At 36.7% G+C, this 20,565-nt stretch overlaps 1 protein-coding gene across 1 annotated transcript in view; it reads left to right on the top strand.

Annotated features, from left to right (window-relative positions):
• Nucleotides 1–20,565, top strand: part of ARHGAP42 (Rho GTPase activating protein 42) — a 172,981-nt gene that overhangs the window by 92,546 nt on the left and 59,870 nt on the right. The window contains exon 5 of the mRNA XM_074916689.1: nucleotides 17,557–17,658. Within this exon, the coding sequence (XP_074772790.1) occupies nucleotides 17,557–17,658 (102 nt within the window). The remainder of the gene's footprint in view (nucleotides 1–17,556; nucleotides 17,659–20,565) is intronic.

Here is a 20,565-nt window from a genome sequence, read left to right as displayed (position 1 = left end):
GCATTTTTTTGATTCAAACATACTTGATGCCGTCCTCATTAATGTGTTAGTAAATTATACTGGATTCTTTGCTTCAGAAGATGAGATGATTTAGAAATGGGGTTTAAAGACTGATTATATGCATAGGGTACAACTCTTGCTACTGTTGCACATTCTTACTGTCTGGAGTTGTGTTCATCTTCTGATGTCTGCATTTATGTTACGTTGCATCTTGGGTGAACCCAGAACTGCACAGAGGGTTCAGACAGATGCTGTGGGCATGGTGGCTCTCATGTGACTGTTGTATAAAGACCAAAAGAAGTCAGTGCGCTTTAGGCATGCTCTCTTTCCATCTCTGCTTTCTCTCTCCACTTTACATGGCTGATGCAGTGCAGTGATTCATATTCATTTTGCCGGAGTATTTGTATTGCCCAGAGATTTTTCCACGGTGGACGTGCTCCAGTTAAAGTGATATAAGCCAGTTCTTTGGTGTTAGGTCTCTACATCTGTGTTAGAGAAACAGTGGAGGTTATCTATACCAAGGTTCAGTAATGAGCTCAGGAAATCAGATGTGTTGAAGAAAAAGATGTTGACATGAATTGTTAGTCTAGAAGAGCTGATCTTGGTTCAGTCTGATCTTGGAGTCTTGAGTGGTTATCAGTGACTGCTTTAATCACAATCTCAGAGATGCATATAGGCTGCAGTAGTCAATTAGAGGTATAGTTAGTTCCTTCTCTCTACATAAATATGCTAATTCTGAAGCATTTTGCTTCTTGTATCAGTGCTCATAAAGTTTTCTGGGAAATTTTCCATTTTTAAGGTTAAAAGGGTAAGAAAAAAATATCTGTTTGAGTACAGCACAAGCACAACCTCAGCTACATCAAACAACCTCAGAAGAAGAGCAGAGCTATTGGAAAGAGAGACTGAAGGTTTATACTTTTTGTACTGTTGTTGCACATGTGTAGCAAACAGATGAGACTGCTTCCGCACAGGAACTGAGTAAATGTTTGAGAAGAATTTTTGCTGTGAACTTGAGGTCAAGTTGCTCTGAAATGGATGTTCTTTACCAACTCTTACTTGATATGTTTTTGTGTACAACTGCATTCTTCATTTGTTCCACCCCAGGCTGCTGTGAGATGCAGGTTTGAGAGTTTATTTACTGTGCTGCAGAAATCAGAATTTAATTCAAACACAAAATTATCTTTCGGTTTTAGTTGCGTTGTTCAGTTCTTTGTGTTACCATTTAATTTTGTATTCATATAGTTTAAGGGATATCATTCTTCTCTGCAGAGAACCCTGTTTGAAAGCCTAACCTGCTGTACTGTTGGCTGACCTGGTACATCTGAGAGATGATCCATGGGCAGTAGTTCACAGGGCTCTCTGCAGAATTTTATAAGACACGCATGTCCCCTTTAAATACCTCACTCAGTAAATGTCAACACATATTTAATGATCTAATTGCAGATGACTCCTTTGTTTTTTGAATCATCAGGTATTTAAAGGCAGAGCACTACAGGACAGGTTGAATCCTTTCTGTTTGGCATATCACAATGACTGGTTTCTTTTCCATATCTCTTCACGACAAAATATGGGCATTTGCCCATCTTCTATAATTTGTGGAAACAATGATTGTTTAGACTTGTCTGTGGTGACACAACAGTGTGCTGAATGAGTTCAGGAGAGAGCCTGACGCAGCTAACCCTTACTCCAGTGTCTAATGCATTTTATTATGCAGCGCTATGTGTGTTTTGGGCAGTCCAGGATACTGGACACATTGATAACAGATAGAGAGTTCTTCTAGCTCACTGTTTTATAAAACATCAAATAAACTTGTCTTTTCTTGCATTTGCACTGCTCATGGAGTTCAACTGTCAAGCTCAAAAATAAGATTCAGACCACCTGCACTTTCTTGCACTTTTTTATTACACTGCTCATGGAGTTCAAAAGTCAAGCTCAAAAAGAAGAGATTCAGACCACCTGCATAACCCAGATTGCAACACAAACATTCGCCTCTAAATTGATTTTTATCAGTGGAAGCAATTACAGTTGGCCTTTAACTAAATGGAATTAACACAAAGAAGTGAGAGTTTAATTATATTTAATACTGTTTTCCTAGTAATTACAAAATAGCAATGTGTGATCTAGGAATAATGAGACCAGTATGAAATTTGGGTTTTCTGAAACTCATTGTTAGTAAAGTAGAGCATGTGGTCAGATCACTTACCTCCACTTCTGTTCACTGGGCTCAACCCTTGAGCGTTTATGAACTCTTGTAAATATGGGATGAGTCAAACTTGCTAGTTAGTTATCTGCAGTTAATGAAGATTTGCACAGAGGTTTGGCTCTTTGAACTCTTCTGGGGTGATCTGAACTGATAACCAAACAAAAAACATAGATGCTTTCTTGTTGCTTGGATTTCAGCAGCAAGTTTCACAGGACACTGAGAACATCACTTCTTATTTAAGGTCTTCTCTAAATACATCAGCAGTATGGACTATGTATCAACCATTACTTTTTGCTCTGAAATACCAGGTTTGAGCTGGTTTTTCCCCTAGTATTAACTTACAAGAGCATGTAGATTCATACTCATATCAAACCCAAAGTCACTCCTGGTTCTCTGTCATCCCTCTCCCCCCTCAAAATCAATGCAAAACATTAGTGGGTATGTGTTCCTTTCTGAAGAGACGTTGAGATGGTGCAGACTCCACAGGAGAGCTGACAGTTATGTCATATTACGTATTTCTAGAGCTGTGAATTTACAGTTAATTTATGTCAACATAGACTGACATTTTAAGAGATTAGATATAGAAGCACGAGTTTAATTGTATATGCCTTTTGCACTGGCAATTTCAGCAGTAGCTAGAGGTGCAGGCAGCTGGTCTTTTGATCAGCCTTACATTGTGAGAGTGTATTTTATAAGCAGTGGCGAGTGTTGGATTCTCTCTCTTCTGATTGGACTTTGTATTTATTAATTTCAGTACTCCATTAAGCTGTGTTTCCAAATTTTTTTGAGGTAAAAGAATTATTAGATAGTTGTGTTAATAGGAAATTATACTAGGTATTGCTGTCAGATTTTGGTGAGGGGAAGATTATGAGAGTGCGTGCTTACACGTGCTTGCTGGACTTTTTTCTTTATTTTCTAAAACAGCCAATAAAATTCAGCTGGAGATAAAAACAAAGAATCCCCTCCCACTGCCCCACCATACTTGCACAGGAAAAAAAAAAAAAAAGAAAATGTTATAAATTAATGATAGTTTTCTACTATGACAATCACCATTTTATTTTAATAATAAATAACTTTGGAAGATGTTGACTTTCATGATGAACTATGTAGGACTATCCTGTTGTGTTTAATATAGAGAATGAGGATATTTTATTCTTTCTTCAAAACTATATCAAGCTTTGACAAAAAATATAATCACAGAAATCAAAGAGAATATGGACGATAAAATACATCCTGTTGATGTTACAAAGCTATATTTCAAATATAAGGACAGCATAAACCCCAAGTGCGAAGTTCAAGTGTTTTTGGAACGTCACAAGAATAACATTAAAGACCAATTCTTCACATGCACTTCAAAAACTTGGAGGTACCCAACAAATCTGAGAAATGTTCCCCATAAAACATTAATGTTTGTAATCAAACCAGCAATAGACAAATCTACATCACTTGCTCTTCTCAATTTATACTATTCACCCTTCTGTTTTTATTGCGCATATTTCAGTTCTTCCTTTTCTGTACACACTCAGTTTAAATAAAGCTGAGTTCTCTCCAGAGACTACACAAACCCAGCTTTGCATTGGATAGCTGTTGATTTACTCCATCTGAGTTTAAAAAAAAAAGACCTCTGCAATTATTGTAGAAACGCGAGCAAAAGCCGGGTGAGGTAACTGGGAAAGGATTTCAGGCACGAAGCATTTTGCCTTATTTGGTAAATGTGGTTTGCAAGTCCCCAGCTGGTAACTTTGGTGAGATCATTGTGTGATGTGTTATGTACAATAAGGCCAAACTTTAATGCTTCTTTTTATCCACTGAGTACAGTATTTAGCAATATTTGTTCCAATGTTCGTTGACCTTTAGTACAACTTAAATCAGATCAAAGACAACAGAAGCAATTTTGGGTTTAAGACTTAAAAGAAGTTTTGTTTCCTCCTTACAATTCCATCTGTTCATTTCATAAAATTATTTATTTTGGCCAGAAGGATTATTTTTATTATTATTTACTTTCATTCATTCATTCATAGCTGTGAATTCCTTTCTACTTGGGAAACAAATCCATGTTCACTGCTGGCATTAATTTTCCTGCATCTATGGTCACATCTATACTCACATGATGTAGGCATGCAGCAGCTGGCACACACTGTGTTTTATTTGGATTGTCTGGTAATTGAGGAGAAAAAAACCCAAACAAATCCCCCTTTTTAAAAGTCTGTCAGAAAACTGTCAAAGCAGAGTTTTAGATAGATACCTATAATCAGTTAGAAATGCCAGAATGCCCATTTTGGTGCTGGTTTCCTTGGTATCTAATCAAATTATAGCACTTGTCCTTTAACTGAGAAAAATGAATGGCCTTGCTCTAGCAGGTACAGTGGGAGGTGTTTCAGTATAAGCAGCATCTGTTACTCAAGGTTTGGTACTTGTGTCCACTAGTTTTGGGATATTTTAATGTCAGTCTGAACCATAGGAGGGGAGAGGGCCAGAGGAAGGAAGCAGAAATAGATACCAGGACAGGATAACTGATGGCCAAATGTTTTGAGTTAAAATGCAATACACTTTCCCAAAAATGGTTACTAACAGAGTTACCTGATATCTTTTGTGATAACTTATTCTTTAGGCAACGAAATGCAGTGGATCAAACCTATTTCTATTTCAGCAAGGTCTTTAAAGCACTCTGCATGAGACATTATCATTTAGTTTAGATGGGAGTTAGTATAAGAAACCTGATCTGTCTAACGAACTGGCTAATGGGGAAAGGGCAGTGAGTTTTGTTTATGGGAGAGATTGTCTGGTTCGAGAGAAGTTACTAATTAGAAGATCCCAAAGGGCAATTTGAGATTGGTCTGTTGTTTTATTTTCATTAATGATGAGGTTAAAAATAAATCTGGTGGTGCTGACACAGCTTGGGGCTGCCATACGTTGGGGGTATTGCCAAGATAGACGAGGAGGAGGACTGGAGGATTGGGAAGTGAGGAGGCTACTCAATGGACATAACACAGTTGCAAACCAAATAACCTGCTGTACCAATAAAAAGGTCAAGTGGCAATCTCTTTAGATATTGTAGGCTTTTAGGGATCTATCTCTGGTAGATAGAGAAGTACAAATTTTCTTTAGGTTTTCTTTTACTTATATAAATCCTCAAGTTTTGGATTAAGCTTGTGGACTTTGAAATCAGAGTTGTAAATTGCATTTATAAATACATTTAATTCCAAGGTGTTGGTCCTTGACCATTTTTATCTGAAAATTATTCAGAATATGTTGTGCAATCTGATACTTTATTTAAACTAATATTGATTCATGCAAGAAAGAAGAAATTAGGCGTCTAAGCTTAAAAAAATAGTTCTATAATGATAAATTTTGTTTGTGACAGGTGTAAAAAAATATGAAAATTTGAAAATTTCTTCAGATTAAATAGTGTTTAAAATGTTTTTTATTGCATCTTGACATTTGTTGTTTCCCTCTGGATTTCAGTGTCTGTGTATAGAGTCTTCTGTGAATTGACCCAGATCCTAAAATTTGGAGGAGCTGGATTGTTGCTTTATTGACTGCAGCTGTCCACTTTTCCCTTTATAATTTGCATTTAATGAAAATGTATACTATAGAAAGTATTTTTAGAATAGATCAAACATATTTTCACTTCAAAATATAGCTATTCAAATACACTTACAAAAATAGGAAGCTGTGAGAGACCTGCATCAATGTTGTAATCTCTATTAAAATTATTTTTTAAAACTTAGAAAATCACTTTAGTGCTATGGTATGAGTAGCCACTGCTTCTTTTATGCTTCTGTATGTGGAATATTTGGGAATTTTCAAAAACCGTGGTGAAGAGCTCAGTGTGCACACACTTAATCTTTTCAGGCAGTCTTATTTTCTGCTGCAGAAACCCATACAATTAAGTTGGGAGATATCTCTGGCTGAGCACCTGGACCCAGAGGTTTTTTGAAGAGACTAATCTATTTGGGACAGCTCTTTTCATTGTGCAAATGGAACAAAATTATTTTCTCACTGCAGTTTACTTCTGTTCAATAACTGTTTCATTCAAAGCTTTTAGGAAGTTAGCAGAAAAAAAGAAAAAAAAAACCCAGTCCTAAAAGGTTGTTTCACTCCTAGTGTATTCCTTTAAAAAACCAGAGCAAATACTCAAATCTCGTAACTAAAAGACTATGGACACAGTGATTAAAAACTGTTGGTTCAGTCCAGTAACTCCAGGTGTTTGTTAGTAAACTATTTAGTATTATGTGCAAAGTCTTAATAAATTCTGTTAAATGCATTCTTTCTTTTAAAAGTTAGTATGACTAACTGGCTGACTGACTAAAACCAGTTTCTGCACTTTAATAAAATTCAAATTTGCATGCAGAAGAAAATAGATATAAATTAAGGGTATATAAAATAGTCTGCTATTGTAAATAGGAAATGTAACTTAATGTGTTCTGCCATAACATATAAGAATTAAGGTTTATAATAAATGCATTAATCACTTGAATTGCATAAGTGAGTATGAAGTTTTGCCTTTTGTTGGCAAAAAGAACCATCTATTTTTAAAAAAAATCTACGGTTAGTAAAACAAAAAACGTAGGTAGCAATTTTTAGCCCTTTTACTGCAAAACAACAAAAGAACATAAAATTGGAAAAAAACATGCACATTTGCTAATTAAAATAAGACTTTTTTTCTTGCTAATTTAAATCAGTCCACTGTAATCAGTGTCACGGGAACAATTCAGGAGGTTGCATCCTGACCCCGCACAGCTGCTAGAATCCTGCTGGACTCCTGAGCCATGATTAGAAGTATGAGCAAGGACATTCATCTCCAGACTTAATTTCCAGTTCATGTGGGAACTGAACTTCTTATTAAATGCTTCGAGGCACGGAGGATTTGTCAAATATTCTCAATTTAAAAAAAAGAAAGAATGAAAAAGTAAATAAAGTCTTGTCTCCGTAGGATACAGTAGCTCTACTTGTCTCTTACGTCCTTTCTAGCCTTGCTCTCAGCTGCGCTGTGGAGAGGATTACATTCCACGCATGAAAAACAGGTATCAAGGTTGTTGATGAGACTCTTCAAGATTCTGAAGGAGGATTTAAGAGAAATATAGGAAGTGGCCAATTGCCTGTGGCACAGAGCAGGACAGGACTTGGAAGAAGCAGAGGGTTTAGTATTCTGTTCCCTTCACAAGGTGTCTGTCTTCATTCAGCAAGCCAAAGGCACCCTGCCCCACCCCGTACTCAAAAAAAGACTCCACCCTGAATTTTGGCATCCTTTATCAAAGCAAATTCATCATGTTTTCAGAAAGGCAGCTGCATTCTCTAACCCTACAGGGATTACTTCAGAGTTGTGCTCATGGATGTGGCATAGTGCCACAGCTGTACCAAACACTTAACACTTAAGATGCTTTTTACATGGGTATAAATTAATCTGTTAATCCTATTGTGTTACATGTTGGGGTTTTCTTCAGCAATCTCGGGGAAAATGAAGTTCTCTTTCTCCATTGCTTCCCTTCTGTGGTGTATTTAACAGCATAAATATAGATTTATTATGTTTGGGCATTAGTCAGATGATGTTGAGTCTGTGGGTCTTTATTTCACACCTATGGCAGAGTTGCATTTTCCATTCTAAATAGAAAATCATTTGATTGGGAAACGTGGCTGTATTGCCAAATTAGTTTCACACTTGGTTTCCCTTGTTCAATATCTTGTTTTATCTATGCAGCAGGTTCTGCAGGGACCTGGAAATACACAAACTTGCCCTCTCTTACCATTGTAGCAATTTTGCTTTTGGCAAAGCAACTATCAAATAGCTCTATTCCAAAGTGTAGTGGGTGATAGTATCTGCAAAGTACCATTTCTGTGCTGTAACAAAAGATGAGCATCATCACTTAAAACTTTAATGTGACTTGGTGTAGATACAGGAGCACCAAGAGCTCCATCTTTCTACCAAATGAACCAGCTGCATTATTTCAGGATTTTTCGGCCTACAGTAGGCACCACAGAACCATTTGTTCCTGTGGAGCTTGCCAAGAAAGAATGGTCTCAGATGGTTGTTCTGATGAGGAGATCATCCCTTCGTAAGTAGTAAACTGAGAGCGCTGGTTGAGTTTAACAGCGCCACTGGGGAGGCATGACTCTTCACCCCAAAGCGATAGTTTGTGTTCCTTTATCAGTGTTGTAAGAGGGACTCTGAAAATAGATGCTTTCAAAACAAAACAACTTCTGACATTAATCCCAACTGTTTCCTTTTTTTTTTCTGTCTGTAAACAGCACAACTTCCAGTTGTGTTTATGAATCTAAAAACTTTCTCATAGCATGCTTCAAGTTCTTGCTCAGATCAGCACTGTGGTCCCATGGCGATGACATGGAAGGTGGTGTGGGACTGTGAGCTGTGCTGAACGTGCTGCTGGCACACTGAGATCAGCAATGTCATCTGCTTGGTTGACATAGATGGGACAGAGATTCCCAAAGAGTGTTTTTAAAAAGAAATTGCTACTTAATATATTTTTATCTTCTGCTTTTAAAATAAAGCAGTGAGTATGTGATGTTATAAGCTAGTCTGTCAGAATTGTTTTATTTAATGACATTATGTTCTTTGCAGCTTTTTTGCATTTTCTGTGCTTTAAGCATACAAAGGAAAGAAGATAATTGCTAACTGTGCAAATGAAATGGCCTCTTCATACACATTTTTTGTTTACTAGCCTGCTAGAACATTCCTGAAGTACACTTCATTTGTGAGAGAATCTAGGAAAGGAGGCATGGAGAACCTGAAACAGCAGTGTGCCTCCATGGGGAGCAAAGAAAGACAGTGTTGATGGAAGCAACGCAGACGAGGAGAGCAGCCACATCAGGCGCTGGATGCCAACAAGGCAGCTGCTCAGGGAGTGGGTGATGACCACTTAGGGAGGAGTTGGAGGAACAGACAAAGAGAAGCAGCTATGGGAGGAAAGGGCCAGTGGTGGAGGCTAAGGGAAGCTGTTGGCTAATGTAATGCAGTTTTAAAGCTGGATGTTCTTTCTGTAGTTGAGAAGTTTACTGCTCTGACTTTTATGATGAAAACAAGCCTTACTGTCAAGTGCAGAGATCATGCTACAGAAGCTTTCGTTGCGTGTAGGAGCCCAGCACTGCGCTTACACTCCACACCTATCTTTAGTGTCTCTGTGCACTTATGTTAGTAACTGTAGAGCCAAGTCTATCTTCTCTGTCCTTCCTATGAAAGATAGAGAATCAAGACAAACAAACCTTTTCTCACTGTTGGCACAGCATTGGATAACATGTCAGTATGACTGCTGAACTTGAAAGGCCAACCTTCTAGCTGTCTAAACATGGGTGAGAAATTGAGAGACTTGTCCCTGCTTACTCCAGGTGCTGATGTGGAAGATTAGGCAAAAATTGGAGCTGCCTGTGTTCCCCTTCAGTATGATCCAGTGTAAATGTTGCTTTTCTTCTATCTGCACAGTCCATGTGTAGCACTGTTTGCATCAGTCAGCTACAGCCCACCAGACCTTTGCAATGGTGGTGTTCATCTTTTCCTGTAAAACTTTTTTTCTTTGTTTGCCCCATTTTGTCATTTGAACTGAAATAAATTTGGAGTGTATGGAAATGAAACAGAAACAGTCAAAGACATTGTATTTTATTTTGTTTTAAATGAACTTTAGGAAGCTCTGTAAGCTTGTATTGGAACTAGATAATGGGAATAAAAATACAACTACTTTCTACTCATGTAGAGAAACTTTCCTCTTCTGATTTTATAACCGTTAATGTTAACAGGTTTCCATGGATAGTGTTGCCAGCTCAGTGGCTTCAGCATTCTGAATATTCTAAATCACAACACGTGCTATTGCTGATTGAATTTTGTTTTTGAAGAGTAGCATGCCCCAAGTCTGAGTTATTCTCTTCTATCATGTAAGCGATGACTTAGGACTGGGTTGTATCTTCTGTTGTCATTTACTTTCTATTCAGCATATATAGCTATAGTGATTTATAACAAGTATCCGCATTGCTTATGACATGAGCAGTTTATTTCGTATGACTTTTGATGAAGTAGGCAGAGTTAACTGAAGCTTCTCTGACTTCCTAAAGAGCATGGGTAACTTTCTTCTTAAAAATATTTAAAGGCACAAGCTTTTGTACAGGAACAGGAGACTTTATTGCAGTTATCACAAAATTTTTCGAGTTCAGAAAACTATCCTAAACCTGCTTGAGAGAAGAGTTTCTGCTGTTCTAGGTGGCTGCTTCATATTATTTAAACAGTAACATGTTACTATGCTAAGTAATGTATTGCAACAAAAATACTTCATATTTAGTAGACAGTAAAACCAATAAAACTACATTACGTGTGTAGACTTACCCATCCTGCTGTTTGGGCAGGGATTTAACAGATTCCCAGACATCTAGCAGCTACTCCTGGAATCAGCAAATGCCAAATAAACTCGAGACAGCTCTGCAGCTGAATAACAGGGAGTCTAATGGGTCCTGCTTTGTGACCTGCCAGTACTGGCAGTTTTGCATGTCTTCACAGCAGTGCTGGGAACTTTCAATATTTTTTTTCCATTTCAAGAGAGAATTTTTGGAGAGAAACAAATTACATCCTACAAACACATTTGTTCATTTAATAGTAGCTGCTTCTTAATTTGAACAGAATTTTAAATCTCATAGAAATAGTGAAACTTTACTGCTTTTTTTATTAGTCTCCACTGGTAAGTACCTTCTGTCTGCACACATCTAAGGAAATTACATAGGGAAGTATTAGGAAATGGCTGTAGGATTCTCCTCTTTCAGAAACACTTTTGAAAGTACCTGATACTTGGATCTGTCAAGGCATTAGAGAGGGGGAAAAAACTTTTCTTGAGAAGTTTATCAGCCTGCAAGTAAATTACCTCTTGCAGAGTTATTCATTATTTTTACAGATGTGAACTCCATCCTAAACTTAAATTAGTTTTGGGTTGTTTAAAGTATGTTTTAGTTTCATGCATATCTTGCCTGATTTTAATTGAGGTTATTTTTTAAACTGTCAATTTTTAATAGCTGTCTTCATAGCTTTAAGGCTGCTAAACACTCTTGTATTCCAAGTTTATTGCCTTGTTATACTTCATAGTTGCAGTATGTTCTTTCTCTTACAACTATTTGTGTCTTACACCATATGCTTTTCTGGATATTCATGGTTTGCTTATGGTTGTTCTTTTTTAGTAAAAAATTCATTTAAAGATTTGTAGTTGTTAGGATGTTTAATTTTCTACATGATGCAGGCCACTTCAACTTGGAAGTGTTTTCACTAACAGTTACAAGTTAAAATAAGTAATAATTTATGACTATATTAACCTTATTTGATGCTGAACATTATGAACTATGATATAACTGTTCTACTTCATATTATTTGCTAGCAATATGTAAATGATTCCTTTTAACCTCCCAGATATCTCATAGGTTTGGAGAAACCCTGGAGCCTCACAATAGGTTAAATTCTGATTGGAGGAGGAAGGAAGGAGTTTTAGATACCCTTTTCCTTTTGGAAAATCTCTTTTGGCCTTGTCTTGAACTTTGAGCATTGACATAACAAATCAAAATCTCTACCAAAAAGAAACCACCACCACCGCCACCCCCCATTCCAGACATCTATCAAAATGCAGTCTGATACCTATGATAATTTCAATTTTATTAAAACCAAACAAAACCCATCCCCCACTCCCACCAACCACCTCCCTGAGAATTCTAAGCAAAACCTCAGGCAAAATAAAATGGAAGGTGAATTTATTTCTTTTCTCCTCAGAAGTGTTGTGAAACTCTGAGATCTCACATTTTCCAGGAAATCCATAGGATCTGAGCTCAAACTAGTCTTCCCAAGACTAAGTCTAGTTTATTTTGTAGTTTACTTTTCTTTGTCCTACTACTTAGAAAAAGAGTATCCCCTAAATTTACAACTGTAAACAAGATTCCAGTGACTTTGTAGAAATACATTTTGAATTTGTGTTTGGAAGGTAACGAAAAAGGTGGCTTTGAAAAATATATCTGAAGTCTAGAATTCCAGCAATGAACCATCTCCAGTGTGTTATTATATCAACATTTTTGCAGTTGTCAAAGAGAGAGAAAGGGGATGTGGCTTTATTGATCTCAAGGGAGTTCAACATTGCCTTCAGTTTCTTCCACTGACAAATGTGTCTGACTTGATCTATATTCAAGTCTTACTATTGCATTTCTGTGCAAGTTTTTACAGTTTCTGCAGCTCAGCTTGAGTTGCTGAGAAAAATATGTACTAATTTTGGGTGGGGGAAAAAAAGAAATCATCACAGCCGTGTTTCACAATGTTCACTTGTTTCTTAATTAAGGGATTCTCACTGAACATTTTTCTCCAAATAGTTTCTTTGCAATGTTTTCTATTTTCATTTCCTTTCTTGATCCTTTTAAAATCACCTCTTAAAAAACATGTTTATTTTATGGTTGCACAAGGATATTGTTACTGAAAATGAATCTGAATTAAATGTGCAGGGGTTTTTTTGTTTTAAAGATTAGCATATTAATGTTTAAATGTGATTTCTGGGACAAACAGAGTAAAAATATTTCAGGAAGGGACAGATATAAGATTTAGCTTTTAATTTTTAATTGATGTCTGGTCTTTTCACAGCCATAAAACAAGAGGTATAGGAGAACATCTTTTGAGTTATACTTCTGAGTGTCACATCTGTAATTAGCGATATGTTGAGCAAAATATATTTCTGAGAACTTTCTCTTTTTGGAGATTGCCTTATCAGTTTAGACATAAAGCTGTGGAGGAAAACTAATCAGAGAGAACAAAACCAGGAATTAAACCTGGATCCAGTATTACATGACTTGACTCTTTTGAGAGGATACTGGAAGCTAGTAAGACTCCATTACATGCTAGAAGCTGAGCATTTGGTTAAGGGCTTTTCTAATGGAGTTGTTAGAAATTTGAAGCATTTAAAACTGTATATATTTTTTAAACTGATTTAAGGCTTAGTGACCTGATGCACTGAGAATGGTTAAACAACTGTAGAAACATATGTACAGTGTTTAGAGTCTGCGCAACTTGGTCTGTACAAAAGGTATTGATGACTTACACATCAGTGTAAAATACGTAGAGGATTAGTATTTTGTATTTTCTCTTTTTCTGTGTTTAAATTTTTTTATTGTATCCTCTTAATTATCTCATGTGGCTTTTTATATGTTCTTGCTCATATTTTGACAGAAATGATTGATAACTTTCCAGGGCAAAGAGGAAGAATGAGGATTACTTGCAGGAGGGATGTGCAAGGAAGAAAGGTAGCTGGAGGCTGAAGGGAGTAAGAGACACAGTGCAGAGATCAGGAATAGCATCTTCCTAATGGCCATGTTATGCTCTGTGTCATGGCTGGTGCTGTCTGTTCCGGTAACAGTACAGTATGAGCTTTCTTATCCATCTTTTTTCTCCCTGGGGTTTGATCCAATGTGGAATCCAGAGGCAGAAGCAATCCTCTGTCTCCTAAGCAATCCTCTCCTCCTAAAACTGAGGAGACAGTTTTGCATGGAAACTTTCTTTGTAAACCTCCTGGCATGTAGAAAAGCAGGACTCTCAGTCTCACAGGCACAGATTGCTGGGACCGGGATTCAGATGATTAATTTGGGCAGCAGCTGTGTCTAAGAGAGTGTTTTGAGTGTTGCAGAAGAAAAGGCTAAAGCTGGAATGAGGTAAGTCTGTGACTCCACTTAGGATGCGCCTGTGTGCTGTGAGTCACCGGCTGAGTGTGTGAGGTGAGAGTTGTCTTGGCATAAACTGAAGTGGATTTTCTCTTCCAGAAAATGAATCACCTGCTTCTGAGTGTATCTCTTTTTGTTAATGTCTATGAAATAAACAGTTTGCAGAGGCTTTGATACATTAAAATATGTGGTTTTTCTGTCATAGCAGAGGACCTTTCAAGCAAAGGGAATTCACCTTTTGGGACCAGTGTTTTTCAGACTTTTCCCAGAAACATGTGAGTGGTCAGTACAGTGCCAGAGACATTGTCCTTGTGGCACTGCAGCCTTATTACCAAAAGTATCACTGAGTAAAGACACTAATGCAGTCAAAACTGTCAAGTGATCTTTATTCTCAGTCTGTTTCTGTTTATTCTCCTTTGTCCACTTCTAGCTTTGAAGGGAGAAATTTTGTTGTGTTAAAATCTGAAAAAAAAGAAAATTAACAGGATGTGCTGTCCCTGGAGACACTGCTTGGGCCAGAAATTGTCCTGCTATCAAGGAAGTCCAAACTGTTAGTTTTCTCTTCAACTTAACTCATGTAGAAGCTGTGAAGGTAGTGGTTGAGTGGATCTGTTACAGCAGAGAGGTGCAGTCTAGGAGGGGACTGGCAGTACTGGCAGACCAAGAGAGCCTTTAAATTCTTGTGTCCTCACAGGTGGTGCCACAGAGATCTTCATGAAGCTTCATGTGAGATACAAGGTGACTTGCAGTCACAATTAGTTCATTTGAAATTTTTTTCTTGTTCTCGGGCGAGTTGTATCTGTTTAGATGTGATCATTTACTTGCTGTGTTTTTGTTTTTACATATCACATTATTTATTCTGTTTACAGATTTTATTGTAGATGTTAGCACAAACTATAAGCGGCTGGATTTGGTGCATTGGGAAACACATTAGATTTGTAAATGGATCCTTCTTGGCATTGACGTGCATTTGATGTGCTGTGTGATAGAAGAGGAGCTATTTCAGGTGGCCAGGTCCCATTTTCATACCTTTCTCCTTGGCTGTCACCAAGCAGATTAGACTTCAGACTTCTTTCCAGCTATTGTTAGTAAAGATAACGTTAATGTGAGCTGAAGTGGCTGACCAGACTGCATCATCCATTATCTGTTTATCAACTTATTTGCGAGAGAAATAGTTCATGAGGCAAGAGGAATACTTACTGCTCATATCATCAGTCTGTTAGGGAAAGAATTGGTGCCGACCTGGCTGGGCTGGATGATTCCCACTCTGATACAGGGAATTCTGCAGGAGCTTTGCCCGTGTCTCCATGTCTCATTCCTTCAGTCTTGCCTCTGAGGCAGCAAAGGGAAGCACAGCATCAAGCCCAGATGTGCAGCATATGTCATGTGCACCCAGGCCTCACTGTCAAAGGCCATGGCAAGTTACTTTCTGAAGTAGATGGCCTCCTGGACAGTGTATCCACCACTGAACTCCAGCAGCTTCTGACCAAAAGCTTCAATATTGCAGTCAGACTGACTCCTCTCTCACCTTTGTGACATGGAAAAAAAATTAAAAAGTAATTTCTCTTTGTGTTTTTCGTTTCATCAGTTGAGTTTTCCCTTGACTTGGGGATTTCCTCAAGATGGTGACTTTGCCTCCTGTGTCACTTGGATTTTATTTTTATTATTATTTTCAAATAATCCAGTTAATTTTTTTTGTCCAGCACTTTGACACCTTTGTCTCAGAAGATAAGACAGTATGCAACTAGCTGCACCTTGTATTCAAAAGATACGTATCTGTGGTGTGTGGTCAACTACGCTGAATTTCTGTTTGTGACTACAGGAGATGTTGAAATACTCATGTTCCTCTTGCTTGATCATAAAGACCTGACAACTTGAGTATTCCCCAATAAAACTGTGGCTGTAGAACCAACCAGTGGAGAACCAACATGAAAGTTGATTTTTTGGCTAATGGGTCATTTGGCAAGTCCTTCTTCTTCTCCCTTTCTTTTAAGAACGTGTTTGGAAGATTGTTCATATATCTTCTTTTCTCTTGCTAGGCAAAATACAGGTTTTATTTTTTATTTTTGCCTTTTTTTTACTCATATCTGCATAGCTGCAATTAAATGTAGAAGGCATTGGGAATTTTTCTGTATTGTTAATTCATATTTTGTTGGGTCAAATGCCACCTTTTCCTTATGATGTCTTTTGAAGATATTTCTGTTGTGAGGTGATGAGAATTGTGCATATTTTTCATACTAAATATATTTAACTTTTTGGAGGATAGAAAGTATATGATGTGTTTTATAACCTAGTATAATTACCATTGTGAACTTTAGTCACTGGAGCTAATCAGTAAGTGGTTTGTTGTTACAGGTGGTTAATAAGTTTTCATTCATGATGTTAAATTCTTCCTTCCATTTCTTATTTCTCTGACTGACCTGACTTTCCCATGATACAGCAAATAAAAATAGGGTGGTGCTACAATGCAGGCTAGTTATTTGGTTTTGTATATAACAATTTCCAGGGAAAAAGGGGTTGGGAAAAGAATCACTACCATTCCAAAGATGATCTGATGTTACTGAATTATGTCCGCTAATTAGTTTTTCCACCATTAATACTTTTTGCACATGTGTAAGTAGAACTAGTCATTTTGAGTTTTCTTTGTTCTCTCAAAACTTGTTAATCATCAGAAAGAATCATTAGGACATCTAAGATTGTAAAAGTCACTGTCAGAGAGTTCCTCTTAATTAGAGGATATACAATTTTATAATTAAAAATTATTTTTTTAACATTAATAATGACTCTGATGGGATAATTATTTTAATACCTTCTCCTATTTCCTGAAATTTGGTACTTCTTGAAAGATTGAAAAGCTTTTGAGAAAGCTGCCTTTTTTCTTGGACTTTGGGTTTAAATTTTAGAGTAACTGATTTTAAAAATTCTGAAGTATGAATTCTAAATTAGATAACAGAGAGTAAGTTGTTTCTTAATTTACTTGTGGTGGTAGCTTTCTTTTGCATTATCATGTATTAACGTAATCTTGTGGTAGAAATGTGAGGATAGTCTGCACATGATGGGAAAAATTTAAGAGGAGTGGGAAAGGAAAAAGGCAGGATGACTCTTAAATGAGACAAGCTTAAATATTCAGACCATCAAAACACTGGTTTTTTGGACTGAGTTTTGGACCAATTTCCTTTTGCAACAAATTCCTTTTCCTTGTGCTTTTCCATCATCCTCATATTTTAAGAATGTGGGTGGAAAATAAGCATATTAGTCTTAAATGCAAAAGATAGGCCTATATCATCATCAGATTTGTTATACTCGCCTACCTCTTCCACAATGTTTTTATTCAGCAAAGACAGTGTGACAGACAGGTACGTCTATAAAACTTGGGAAAGATTATTTTGAATTAAAAGTCTGCTTAACAAGATACCACCTACATAAAACCTCATGTATTTATTATGGGAAACTGTGAGTGTGTTGTATAGGTTTATTATTTATGGGAAAAATCCTGCTTAATACTGCATTTAATAACTGAATCAGTCCTCCTAGGCCCAATTCAGATTTGAACCCTAAAAATCTAGGAACCAACAAAATGCCTTTATAACCAGGCATATTTTGGCACCTATTTTTTTTTTTTTTAATTAAGTTAGCTCTGATATTTAGTCAGATACATCACTTGGCAATGTTTTGTTTTTCAGGATGGGAAGAAGAAGTTTGACAAGGAAAGTGAGAAGTATTATTCCATCCTAGAGAAACACTTAAATTTATCAGCAAAGAAGAAAGAATCTCATTTGCAAGATGTAAGCACTAAACACAGTATTACCCATTTTCGTATTTGCATAGAGATCGTGATAACAAACTGGTTGTCTTCACAACATGCTCTATTTTGTTAATATGAAATTGTGGTGATTTCTTGTAGTCAAATATTTTAACAAGGCTCAATGTTCTACATGTCCAACATTGTGTACATCAAGTACGGCTAACGTTTATTGATTGCAACAACAGAATTATGTTAAATAAAAATGTGACTTATATAAGGTATATGTGAAAGTCAATTTAATTACTTGCTTTTTTTTGCTACATAATTTGTTGCTTGATGAAGTTATGCTTGTGTTTCACATAAATGTTAATCTGGGAGTCTGAACTGAGATCACTTTAATGATGCTTTTTTATGCTTCTGTTTTTCTCTTTTTCACCTTATTCTGAGATTGCAGCATCATGCCCTGAAATTGCATCCACAGCTTCAGCTTTGAAGAATCTACATGGCTAATTCTTTTCTGTTAAATAAACCAAATCATGAAAACTTCTAGTTTAACAGGAGGATTACAGGGGTTTTCAGTATACTGGTAGAAATAATTATGGTTTTTCTTTGAGGCAAATTACCGTAAAACCAGCAATTTGATATCAATGACACCTTGGGATTTGTGCAAAAAAATTATTTTGATGGGATTACTCTTATCACAGTGACTCTTAAATCATGGGGGTTAGTTTGCAGATGGAGTTTTCACAGAAGATGTGACCATCACTCTGTCACAAATTGTAGGCTATTTTTTCATGTTTACCAATAATACTATAATTGGAATTAAATTAGGCTTAGCAATTCAACATTTGTAATAATTTTTATATTCCTGAATTGCCATTGTTCTCTCTATAATAACCAGTCTAGATAAGATATTAATTATGTAGGATTGGTCAGTTGTTCCACTTTTATGTCAAAGTTTTACATCTTTCACTTTTCTTAAATGATCTGTGTATTGATGCAGCAGTTCTGTTAGAGGCTAAGCACCAGCTGAGAAAAAAATAATTTCCTATCAAAATGTGGAAAAGTGAATGTAAGCACCAATTTACTCTAGAATAGAAATAAAATATAAAATGAAATGAAACATTTTACTCTTGAGACATAAGAATAATTAAAGTCTAAAAACAGCAACTGAAGTGAAAAGTAACAACTGTGAATATAATAAACGGTCGTAGAATAACAATGGATTTGGCTCAAGTATATAAACTAATGGAAAACCAGAATAAATTTTTCCACTGTGTCCTTAAGTAACATCTCTGGATTTAAAAATCTTGTAACCGAGGCAGATGTTTTTTTGCTTTTCTGGATGCCCCATTTGTAAAGCATCTAAGGCATAACTTGTCATTTATGCCTTCCCAGTTTTATGCAGCTATAGATATGCTGAATCAGCAGCATAGACCCATCATAAACAGAAGGTACAATAGCAGAGCAGTACCAAAAATGTTAACCAGAGAGACTTTTGGCCTGTATCTGTATCATAAATAAAAGGAGGCCAAGCACCAGTTCCTGGCCCGACATGTTGATTCACATCCAGAGTGGTTCAGGTGAGCCCCATGAGTAGCCGATGTGTCCAGGACAGGGTTCACTGGAGCAGCCCACAGCAGAGCCAGAGCACGAGCAAAGAACCAAGCGGTGCTGGCACCTGGGGTTTAGTGCTCCCTGAAAGTGAAGGGAAGACCTTGCCTCAGGCTGACCTCATGCATTTAATGAAATGAGAATACCATTTTTCAACTGCTACTGTCACACTGAAAAATACGACTTTTTTTTTAACCCACTGTTTCTTTGAATTGTTGAAGTTTCTTGGTATCTCATCACACTATGTGGGTTAAAGAGTACTGGAATGAGCAAGGAGTAGTTCTTGTACCATATTGGGCTGTTTTACATATCTCACTTGAGTGCAATTGAGAGCACCTTAATTAGGCTTCTAAAGTTTGATGGTCTGAACATATTCTATAGAGAGTGGTTTGCGTATATTTATCTAATTGAAATGTGTTGGATATTTTAAGAGCTTGCAAGACTGCTTATGCAGTTTACATAGATGATTAGATTTTTCTCCTTTAGCATCTTAAAGCAACTTCATGATACTGTCTTTTCACTGTCTACTGAAGTCCACAGTGGGACAGAAAATAGTCAGAATTGAGTGATGTGGAAAAGTTAATTAACTCTCTAAGCCTATGTTAAGTTTTGGTATATGTTTTAGTGATATCCTACATCAATGAAAATATTACTCAATATAACTAGATATTATACAAGACTCAAAATCATATCCATCAAATCTTTTTTTTTATGTGCAGTTTGAAGTCATAGAAAAACGTGTGAAAATCCTTTCAGCTTTTGAAACTTTAAAATAACTTTCAAAGTGATTCTTACAAATCTAAATCCTCGGTGTTCACACAAATTGATAAACTTCTACAGAAGGTGTATTTTGGAAATGATGATTTAGTCCCCATACACTAGTGGTGATTATGGTCTTAATTTAGGAGCCCATCCATATTTGAGATGGCACTTGGTTGTCATAAGTATCATTACAACTACAATCTGCTTAAATGCTTTTCAGAATAGAGATGGATTTAGTTAGGCGTTTAAATACTTTTTCTGAGTCAAAGCCTGAAAGAGCTCATTTCTGAAACTAGATTCTATTATTTGCTTACAATTAAATTTGAGAGCTGAGGTCTGTCTCGAGTGCTTATTGATGGAGCTTGTGTGAGTGAGGGCTTGCTGGATCATGTCCCAGAGTGGTGGCACCTGGTTCTGTTCAGCTATGCACCATTGCTTTTATGATATATCTTTTGAGAAATAAAACTGTTAACAGAGTATCAGAGAAAACAGTAGCCAAACACATTATATGAATGGCACGTGGCAGTGTTAATTCTCTGGTAAAGCACTTGATTGTTGGAATTGAGTGCGT

This window comes from Athene noctua, chromosome 1 (assembly GCF_965140245.1).
Source record: "Athene noctua chromosome 1, bAthNoc1.hap1.1, whole genome shotgun sequence".
NCBI lineage: Eukaryota > Metazoa > Chordata > Aves > Strigiformes > Strigidae > Athene > Athene noctua.
This window is presented reverse-complemented; position numbering and strand designations above follow the sequence as displayed.